The sequence below is a fragment of the Nuphar pumila genome, chromosome 10, assembly GCF_984573655.1.
Source record: "Nuphar pumila chromosome 10, dmNupPumi1.hap1.1, whole genome shotgun sequence".
NCBI lineage: Eukaryota > Viridiplantae > Streptophyta > Magnoliopsida > Nymphaeales > Nymphaeaceae > Nuphar > Nuphar pumila.
In genome coordinates this window covers 115,932,028-115,943,676 of record NC_143258.1, presented here as the reverse complement: position 1 = coordinate 115,943,676, position 11,649 = coordinate 115,932,028, and the positions used below count along the sequence as shown (strand labels likewise).

The 11,649-nt window shown below is 37.8% G+C and overlaps 1 protein-coding gene across 1 annotated transcript; it reads right to left on the bottom strand.

The window, feature by feature from the left end:
- Positions 1-6,326: 6,326 nt before the first annotated feature.
- Positions 6,327-10,794, bottom strand: LOC149828017 (leucine-rich repeat receptor-like tyrosine-protein kinase PXC3). Its single transcript, XM_090018319.1, has 2 exons — positions 7,285-10,794; positions 6,327-7,000 (listed from the first exon to the last, which is right to left on the bottom strand). The coding sequence occupies exons 1-2, from the start codon at positions 9,695-9,697 to the stop codon at positions 6,675-6,677; spliced, it is 2,739 nt and encodes a 912-aa protein (XP_089874445.1). The 5' UTR covers positions 9,698-10,794; the 3' UTR covers positions 6,327-6,674.
- Between the last annotated feature and the right edge of the window lie 855 nt (positions 10,795-11,649).

Here is an 11,649-nt window from a genome sequence, read left to right as displayed (position 1 = left end):
GATGACATAAAGACAAAAAATAAAAATAAAGGAAAAAAAAATACAGAAAAGAAAGAAATTAAAAATGTATTTATATATATATATAATAATATAATATTATTATATATACATATATGTACAGTTTTACATTTTAACACTCCCCCTCAAACTTACGGTACAATGAACGAAAGTTTGTCTAAGAGAAAGTGAAATCGGGGAGCAGCGAGAGGCTTTGTAAAGAGGTCTGCTAACTGATATTCTGAAGTGACATATGGCAGATCAATTATCCCGTGTAGATATTCCTCTCTGACGTAGTGACAATCCATTTCGATGTGTTTTGTGCGTTCGTGGAATGTTCTGTTACTGGCAATGTAGATCGCACTTTTGTTGTCACAACACATTTGTAAAGCCTTTGTTGCTTCAACTCCCATGTCAGCAAGCAGTCGTCGGAGCCAAACTACTTCCATGGTCGTGGTTGCCATGGCTCTGTATTCAGCTTCGGTGGATGAGAGAGATACCTTCTGCTGCTTTTTACACCTCCACGAGATTAATGATTCCCCTAAAAAGACACAAAAGCCAGTGGTTGAGTGTCTGTTATTGGGATCACCTCCCCAATCAGCATCAGTATATGCAATTAAATCAAGAAAAGAGGAGGAAGATAAGAAAAGTCCTCGTGAAAGAGAGGACTTGATGTATCTGATAATACGCATGACTGCTCCCATATGAACAGAAGTAGGAGCATGTTGAAATTGACTTGCTGTATGAACAACATGTGCTATATCTGGTCTGGTAATGGATAGATAGGAAAGTGCCCCGACAAGCTGTCTGTAAGGAGTAGGGTCTGCAAGAAGTTCTCCATCATCAATCTTCATTTTAACATTAACAACTTCTGGAGTGTCAACTTTCTTATCATCAGTAATACCAGACCTGAAAACAATATCAAAAGCAAATTTAGTCTGAGATAATAAATATCCTCTAGGAGAATAAGCAACTTCAATGCCTAAAAAATATCTCAACAAGCCCAAATCAGTCATTTCAAAATGAGATTTAAGAAGTGTTTTGATTGTTTCAACTCCCTGTTTATCGCTTCCGGTGATGATCATATCATCCACATAGAGAAGCAGCACAATAATCCCTGCATCAGAATTCTTAATAAACAAAGCAGTGTCAGTTAAACAGAATTGAAAACCAATATCAATCATAACACGACTAAACCTATCATACCAAGCTTTTGGTGCTTGTTTAAGTCCATAAAGAGCTTTTTCTAAGCGAAGGACTTTACCCTTAGGAATACTTAGACCAGGAGGGGGTTCCATATATACTTCTTCAACTAGCTTTCCATTTAAAAAAGCATTTTTGACATCCATTTGAAAAATAGACCATTTTTTGATAGAAGCTAAGGCAATTAAGGTTCGGACAATAGTCATACGAGCCACCGGAGCAAAGGTTTCTTCATAATCAATCCCATATTCTTGGGCATAACCTTTGGCTACTAAACGAGCTTTATATCTTTCAAGAGTACCATCACTCTTGGTTTTAATTTTATAAACTCATCGACATCCTATAGTTTTCTTCCCTGGAGGAAGATCTTGAATATTCCATGTAGAAGCCTTTTCAAGTGCATCTAATTCAACTTTCATGGCTTCTATCCATTTGATATCATTTTTTGCTTGAAAATATGTGGATGGTTCTTCATATGAGTGAATTAATGCAATAACTGCCCTATATGTGGGTGAGAAAGACTCGTATGATACAAACTTTTCTGGAGGCCTCGAGATTCGGGATGATTGTCTAGTTGGAATGTTAGAATATTTCTCAAGTGCACATGGAGTATTAGACTCTTGTCGCCTGGAATATTGAATACTAGTATCTCTATGAACTTCTTCATTTTCAACATTAAGATCAATAATTCTTGGATCATCATCAAAGTTACAATCAAGGTCATATTCATCAGTGTTGATGTTAGATCTAGCAAAAAGGAGTACTCAGTGACGTCTTTTAATTTTCTAAAATCAAAGAAGCTCTCCTTTTCAAGAAAGGAAACATTTCTAGACACATATAGTTTATTATTTTTGAAGTCAAAACATCTATAACCTTTCTGGTTTTCAGCATATCCTAAAAAGGCACAGGGAATCGCACGAGGGGAAAGTTTATCATTTTTGTCAGTAAATATGAAACATTTGCACCCAAATATTCTTAATCTAGAGTAGTCTGGAGAAATGTTCATAAGTTTTTCAATGGGAGTGATATTTTGTAACGAAGAAGATGGCATCCTATTAATGAGATAGGTGGCAGTTAAGGCAGCTTCTGCCCAAAAGTCTTTAGGGACTTGATTTGCTATTAATAAAGTTCTAGTGGTTTCTATAATATGGCGATGTTTTCGTTCTGCCAGTCCATTTTGTTGAGGTGTATAAGGACAAGATCTTTGATGTGTGATGCCATGCAATTTAAGATAATTTTGAAAATCTGTGGATAAAAACTCTCCCCCTGAATCTGTGCGAAAAATAGTAATATCATTTTGAAATTTGTTTTTAACCATATTATGAAAAGTTTGAAAGTATGAAAATACTTCAGACTTATGTTTGAGAAAGTACATCCACGTATGTCGGGAGAAATCATCGACAAAAATAACATAGTAAACAAATCCTCCTTTAGAAATTACTGGTGCAAGACCCCAAACATCCGAGTGTATTAATTCAAGTGGTCTTGAAGAGAAAAAGGTTCTGTTCTGAAATGGTAATCTTTTCATTTTGCCGAGAATACAATCTTTACAATCAAATGATTCAGAGTTACAAAATTTCCCTAGATTTGGAAAATGTTGGATTTTGGCTATATGTGGGTGACCAAGTCTCTTATGCCACAGTTCCAACTCTATTTTTTGAATATTATAACAAAAAGCTTTCTTCGGCATTTCCAAAAAATCCATGTAATAGAGTCCTCCTTCTCTATGGCCTTCCCCAATCAGCTTGCCTGACTGGCGATCCTGTACCCAACAACCATGAGAAGAAAAAGAAATATTACACCCATAATCAGAAATTTGAGATACAGATAAAAGATTTAAATTTAATTTGGGAACATGTCTAATTTCTGGAATAAAAAATTTTTTTGTTTTATAAATTTTTTCAAAATCTCCTATTCCTTCTATTTCAAGAGAAGTCCCATCAGCAGTAAAGACCTTTGACACACTTGTTTTATTTTTAACACATTTGGATAGACTTTGATTATTTGGGGTCATATGAAAAGATGCACCAGAGTCAAGAAGCCAAGAAATTTTACCTAAATCAGAAAAAGATGAGGCTGCTGCGCCGGTTGAAGCTTCAGATGAGGAAGAGGCACCTTTGATGAGAGGCTGAAGGATCTCCATTAGTTGGGCCAGGGAAACTGGTGCATCCTGATCTTTAGGCTCCGATCCAGCAATTGCAGCTCTTTTTTCTCTCAGCTCCTTAAGTTTGGGACATTGTGGCCTGTAGTGTCCCGGTTCATGACAGTGATGACAAATAACTTTCTTCTTATCATAGTCACCATTTTGTCGGTTAAAGTGAGGAGGCCTATATGATCGAACATGATTCCCTGGTCTAGACACGGCTAAAACGGAATCATCTTCAATTTTTAAAGAACCTTTCCGGAGACGATTTTCTTCCATTGTTAACTCTTCAATAGTTTCAACAATAGAAGGAATTTTTCCCCGGTGAAGTAGGGCCGATTTAGTGGTTTCAAATTCCGGCCTTAATCCAGTGATAAACTGATAAAAATGTTCAACATCGAGTTGTTTCTGACGAAGCTCGATGTCTTCGGCACAATGCCACTTTGGTTCTAAAAGGGAAAGTTCTTCCCAAAGTTCGGACAACCCATTGTAATATTCACGAATAGTTTTGTCTCCTTGTGTCATCATTCGAACTTTTTCTTGGAGGTTGCACACGTGTGCAATATCTTTAAGGGAATACATATTCTTAAGGTATTCCCATGCTTTATCGGCATGATCAAATTTGGCAAGACTTGAGCATTTTTTAATGTCAACGCTATTGATAAGCCATGACATTATCTTCGCATGAGATATTCTCCATTCTTTCCATTTCTTCTTGTATGAGGCAATAGCCTTGATTTTCTCTTCTTCCGATAGAGGGACGTCTTTATCTCTCTCATTTTTAGTAAGAGATAGCTTAGGTTCCGAATCGGAACCATCCACAATCCCCCATAAGCCTTTTCCCCATATATGGTGCTTCATGATTGAAGCCCATGTTACATAGTTCGTATCGCTTAGTTTCATAGGCATGATGGTGACTTTATCATTGTCATCCATCGATTACAAGGAGAGGAAGAATAGGGATAGAAGAGAAACAAGAAGGAAAATGAGAAAGAAAGAAAAAAAAACAATACAACAAGATGTGAAATCTTCTCCAATGAAGTGATAAAACACTTCTCTTCAGGTGGCGAACACTTTTGCAAACGGGCACGAAAACCGAGGCAGCTTTTCCTCAAGATTTAGTACTTCCGCGGCTCTGATACCATGAAATGAAATGGGGATCTTCGAAACACGAGCTTTGATTAACAAGAGCAAGTGTCAAGAATGACACTAAAGCATAACCCTTAAAAAGGGTATAACTGGAAACAAAATAAAAATAAAAATGTATTCTTTATTGATATGAAAAACCAATTGCTTAAGAAGCATTGGAGTAAAATACAAGAGGGGCTGCACCCCTTTATATACACAGCTGAAAGAGGACTCAATAGAGCTGTTGGGCACAGTCCAACAGCTCTATTGCTAGTCAAGTCTGGACAGGACTTGACTAGCAACAGTCATTCTAGTTCAAACTGAACTAGATGACATAAAGACAAAAAATAAAAATAAAGGAAAAAAAAATACAGAAAAGAAAGAAATTAAAAATGTATTTATATATATATATAATAATATAATATTATTATATATACATATATGTACAGTTTTACATTTTAACAGTTTTTACAATGATAATATCACAATATTTTAAAAATTATTGCCTGTCTCCGTGACTATCATTACCGGCATAGGGTGTTGGAGAAACCACAACACACCTCTGATTTAAGGCTCCCAAAGGAGCACAAATTGCCTCCAAGTTTTTCAGTTTGATGGAAGACCGTAGTCAGTATCCATGCACAGATTGAACTGAGCAGAGGATGATCTTAAAGCATGTTACATGCAACAGGAGTTACTCGAGTTTCTGATTTTACCATTTGAATGCTGCGGACATGATTATAGGAGCAACCCTGAGATAGTAGTTTTATTCACAGAACTTACTAGTTTTCAATATAATGCAAAAGTGATAAGGTTCTCACAAATAAAAAGCAGCACCACACAATATATTTTGTACTAGTTTAACAAGAAATTAAAATTTAATCCACAAAGTTCTAACAAAAAGGAAATATACTTTAACCAGGAGAAGCAAAAGGCATGATAAAAATTATCTTAGAAAAACCAAGGAAAAGAAAGATATATGTGAGCTTTCAATGATGAGAGCCAAGGTTTTGACAACTGAAACTTGATTCAGAAACTCAAATACTCCTCTTGCAAGGTCAGGTTTCAAGGGTTAGGTAAATGGCTTAAGGGCATTGCTGAAACCCAATGTAAGTCCTGGCACTTCAAATAGACCTAAATTCATAGCAGCCATGGCTCCCTGACTAGTTGGTCAAGACATAAGCCTACATCTGCAAAGATAGGGTACTGAAGAAACAAAAGAACAAGTGTTATCAGAGAAAAGAACATCCACGCAATTGAGGGTACATAAACCATTCAAAACCTAAAGAGAAATTAAAAGAATAATAATAAAGAAAGGCTGAGCATCTTAGGCAGTAGGGGTTCAGTAACCAAGGCAATCACCTAGTATTTGGAACTACAGAGGATTATGGGGTTGAACTAGCCCCATAGACCAAGCAATTACAGAATGATGCTGATGGTAGACTGCAGCGTATACAAGGAGGAAGAACATACCTTAAAATCTTTCTAATATTCAACCCCATAGACCAGGCAATTATAGAATGCTGTTGATGGTAGACAGCAGCCTATGCGAGGAAGAATATACCTTAAAAGCTTTCTAATGCATGCAACAAAAGAGATGGACTTCTAGGTAAATCATTTTCATCAACTTGGTATGCAATGATGTGTACATAAACAAATTTAAATTCGATAAGCAAATTTTTTTAGCATTAGCTTACATCACTTTTACCTGTACAGAATCAGCAGTATTCCTAGAAATCATATGCTTCAAATCTAGCATGAACGCAAAAAATGCCGGACTTATTCCATGTCTATCATCTCATGAACCATCACTTGAAATACATCCAGACATCAACTTGGAGACGGAGAGCTCTGCCCCATTCTAGTAAAGAACCCTTTCCATACAATCACAAGAACACATTGAACAATGACAAAAGGAAGAGAAAATCTTATAGAGTTATAAACACTTCTGGTAGGAGCCCACCATATACCGTACTTGACCATCCTATTACACTGCTGCCCGATCAAATGGCAGCCCAACACTTTGGCATTCATTTAGCTCTATTGGTAGACAATGACAAACAATTGGATTTGTACGGTGGAAATTTCAATATCCCGTGTATCAACTTTCTTTCATTTTTCAAACAGCCAAGTATTGTGTTACAATTCTCTGTCTACGAGATCTCAACCAATTAAAGCACCAAACACCAAAAATTCAGTGACATCAACTCTGTTTAACTTCTTGAAGCATCTCAATTACCTTCTTCATCTTGGGCCTTTTGGTAGGTGCACTATCCGTGCAAAGCATTGCTATTTTCAGTGCTGCAAGCATTTGTTTTCTCCATGAAAAAGAAACAGTACTCAGGTTTGGGTCCAGAATCTGCTCTGCGGTTTCTCCCCTTAGGGATGCATTATGAACCCACTTCACCAAATCCACACCCTCGCCGAAGGCCTCATCCACTGGTAATCTGCTTGTGAGAATCTCAAGCAAGACAACTCCATAGCTGTAAACATTTCCAGGTGCTGTAACTTGCATGGTGTACGCATACTCTGGATAATATATAAGAAAACAATATAAGATGCCACAATTTTTGAAAAGCAATATCAACTGGCCGAATGAGGCATCTAAAAAGGCTACATCCAGCAACAGTATGATGCAACTTTGTCACCAACTTGGACAAGCTCATGTTGGCAAAGGACCCTGTTAACCAAGACAAGGATTGTGATTGGTCAACTTGAGTGACACAAGTTGTGGGAGCAAAGTCACAATTTGGGATGATTATAGAGGTAATTATGATGGCAATGAATTACAGATTCATGCAAAGCACTTGTACCTGGCGGAATGTAACCAAATGAGCCTGCAACGGCACTTATACTTGCAGTGCCTCGAGATGGATCCAAGAGCTTTGATATCTCTATTTCTCCAAGCAGTGGGGTGAAACTAGCATCTAAGAATATGTTGGCTGAAGAAATATCCAGGTGAATTATTGCAACATGATGGAGGAATGCTAATCCTTCTGCTACTCCAATGGAAATAGCAAGCCGCCTAGGCCAATCTGGTTCAGATTCAGTTTCAGGATTGTAGTGCAAAAGCTGTGCTAATGTTCCATTCGGAAAGTAATGATGCAACAGCAGAGCAACATCATCATATATAACAAAACCAATAGGCCTCATCAGGTTATCATGGGAGATTCTCCCTAGCCTCTCAATCTCTCTGATCATCTTGTTTTGGTGGTGTGTTATCGCTCTGTCCATAGATTTCAGCCTTCTCACAGACAAAACTAGTCCTGAAGGCATGACAGTCTTATAAACAGTGCTGAAAGTGCTACCACCGAGCTTATTTGAATCATTCAGAGTAGCTTTGACAGCAGCGTTGAAATCAACGGCTTGTTTCAAGCTCTCAACAAACACATTGCCTGCAATGATGAGAGGTGAAGTAGGAGTTTCATTGGTAGCAACAGGAGCAGCAGCGGCAGCAGCTGCTGCATCCATTTCTTGCCTCTCTCTAGCCATGAACAAGAGTACCACAACTGATACTGTAGCCAAGACGGCCAATGCAGAACCAATGACAGCAAGTACTGTTTTATAGGAGACTTTGTGATGGGTGGATCGTGGCTCATTGAGTCCCGGGCATGGCTTCAGTGGTTCTCCACATAACTCACTGTTACCAACAAAACTAGAAATTGAACTTTTCTGGAATGGCTTAAAACTAGGTATTTGTCCTGTAAGGAGATTATGGGAGAAGTTAACTTCAATCAAGCTTGACATGCCCTTCAGTTCAGGTGGGATGTTTCCTGACAACTGATTGTTGGAGATATCCAAAGAAACAAGGCTGTCAAGTTTCCCCAAATCACGAGGAATCAGCCCACGAAGATGATTGAAGCTTAGATTCAGTGCAATCTGCAGATTTCTAATATTACCAACCTCAGGCGGTATATTACCTGTCAAATAGTTACTACCAAGTTGTAACTCCAGCAGTCTGTTACAGTATCCAATCTGGGGAGGTATCTCCCCTAGAATTAAATTCTGGCCTAGTAGTAGATACTGAAGCCTTGACATGTTGCAGATGTCTTTAGGTATACTGCCATTTAAATGGTTGCCGCTGAGATCGAGTTTGCTGAGATTCTTACAATTAAGAAGAGATCTTGGGATGTCTCCGATGAGACTATTTCCGGAAAGGATCAACTCTTGAAGGTTTACAAGGTCTCCAAGCTCAGGAGGAACCCTTCCTGTGAACCCATTTGACGCCAAGTTCAGCAATGTAAGGTTAGAGCACGTTGAAAATTCCGCAATGATAGTGCCTGACAGGAGATTGTCATTTGCCTCAAAATATGTGAGGCTGATGATGTTTCCAATAGAAGTAGGGATGCTTCCTGTAAGTCCATTGTTTCCTATTCGAAGATTTGACAATCCTGTACACTTTCCAATGGATGCAGGCAGACTCCCACTGAAATTGTTCATGGATAATACTAGGATTTCAAGTTTACCAGAAGTAAAAATGCTCTCTGGTATTGGCCCGCCAAGTGAGTTTGAATGGAGGTTCAGCAGTTGGAGGTTGGAAACTGAACCCAGATTTTCAGGGAGTGTTCCACCCAATGCATTCTCATAAGCAGTGAAGATTTGAAGTTTGGCTAAGTCACCAACCCAATTTGGAATGGACCCTTTAAGTCGGTTCCCAGACAATTGAAGTTCCCGTAAATTAGGTAAAAAGGAAAATTCTTCAGGGATTTTTCCAGTCAGCTTGTTGCGATTCAAATTGAGATTCTCCAACTGACGAAGAGAAGAAAGCTCAGGAGGAATACCACCTGTGAGTAAATTAATTGAGAGGTTTAGTGACCGAAGGCTTTGCATACCACCCAAAGAAGGAGGGATTGAGATATTGAACTTATTCATCGACAAATCCAGAAACTCTACTTCCGTCAATAGGCCCAAAACCGAAGGAATTGCACCCTGGAAACCATTAAAAGACAGGTCGATCCATTTCAGAGCCTTGAGCTCGGAAAGCAGGGATAGGTTGCCAGTAAGGTCGCAGTGGGATAGCTGCAACATTTCCACCGACCGATTCGAATTACATGTCACACCATTCCAAGAACAGTAATCAGTGTCATTGGCAACCCAACCAGGCCCTCCAATCTCTTTTCTGAGAGCTAACATAATGGAGCCATCATCTTTCTGAGCATTCGCATTCGGACATAAGATCACCATAACCATAACCACCAGAACAGGAGAAAGGCAAAACCAAGCCATGGGATCCCTCAGAAAAAAAAAACACCCAACTCTTTTAATGCCACTAAAGACTCAAAGCTTCCATCAACCTTTAGAAAGGAAAAGATGCAACCGGTACAAGTATGTTCTTCAGGCCCTTCTCTCAGATGGATATAATACCCAAAACCACTCTGACAGAGTACATATATAGCAATAGCAAACAACTAAAAAAATTTCGAATACAACATCCACATTACCAACTCAAAATCTCAACTTCTTTCTTCTTTGTGGTGTTTACTAAAAACTGCAAGGAGCAAATACCCAACAATCACTTCTCTCATATGGGGAAATAACAAAGGCCCTGAGAGAGAGAGAGATACTTTTTTTAGATAAGTAAAGTAAAAACCCCAGAAATAAAAAATTCAATGAGAGACTTTTTACAAATCTAAACTTAAAACCTCAGAACTAAAAATTCAACCTTTTCTACTCAAGACCCAAAATTTTAATCAGTTCATCCACAAACAGGTAGAAAACAATTCCAGTACCCTCCCAATTGCTCAAAATCCAAACTTTTAACCAAATTCTTGGAAACAGAGAAAAAGAATAAGCACAATAAACAAAACCAAACTCTGTTCCTCCAACATGGACAACCAATTTTTTTTTCTTTCAATATGTAGAACTTCCTTGTCTACACTGACATACCAATATGAGCATAGCCCCAAAAGGCCATTCTTTCTCTCATTCAAGGCAACCAAAAAATAGCAGTTTTTTTCTGACACTTTCCTCTAGAACTTGAGGGTTTTGGGATACATACCATAAATCTAAGCCATCTGAGAAGGGACCCCAAATGCCCACAAATTGTAACAGACCCCAGCGAAGCCAAGAGATCAAAATGGTGCCTTCAGTTTCCTAATAGAGGTGTTGGGGAAGGCAATAAAAACCCCACCCTCTTTTCCCCTCAGAGGGAAAGCAGAGCCTTTGAAGGCGATAGTACTCTTCTCACGAGAATTGCGCGGTTTTATCAGTCAATGAAGAAGGGAAGGGCCAGTCAATGGCAGCCTGCTCACGCAGAAATAAAGAGAGGCAAAGGAAAGCAACCGCAGTAGAATGAGCAGAGGCACCACCCACTAGAAACTGACATAAAATAACCCATCAGCATAAAGGAGACAGAGAGAGAGGAAATGGGGGTCACATTAATGACTCTCTTTGATCATGAAAGCACTCAAAATCCAAGGTATGATTATGTTTTAATTTAAACAAGTTAATTAGTTATTTCTTCTTGTATTCTTTTATTTCCAAGAGCTCTATGATAAGTTTTATTTGATTTGGCTCTCTCTCATCATTAAAGCACTCCAAATTTTAGGTATAATTTAAATAAGTTAATTAGATAATTCAATGTGTTTTGTATTCGTTTATTTCCATGCGCTCTATGATAAGTTTTATTTAATTTTTGTTTTTTGCCTTGTGCTACTCGGTTGGATCATATTTCCCATGTTAATCAATAGTTTACTGTATTTGGTATTCATTGGTGGTATTTCTTTTTATTTTTTTTAGTTTTTTTATAGTATCTACTGAGATCCACTGTTTCTTCACATCATCTTAATATCCAATACCGAACTTTGGTGCTTCAATATTAAAATTCAGAGTTGGGTGTATTATGATCTTTTTGTTTTCTTACACTATTCACTAGGCTTTATCACTAACTCATGATTCAATCACAATTGATATAATTTATGTCAAGTTACCATAGATGCGTTTTCTCATAAGATATACTAGCTTCCAATATTTTCCAAGTTCATAGTTCACTTTATGTGGAAATTTATAAAAACAATAAAAAAAACTGAGATACTCATTGTACAAGGGTTTGTCTGTCATTTGGTTTCTTTTGATGTTTGAGTAAATATTTTAACTATTTTGTTTTTCTTCACTAGGTAGAAGTGATGTTTGGTTAGGATCAATCCCATAAATTAATCTCATTGGCATGGAAAAATCAC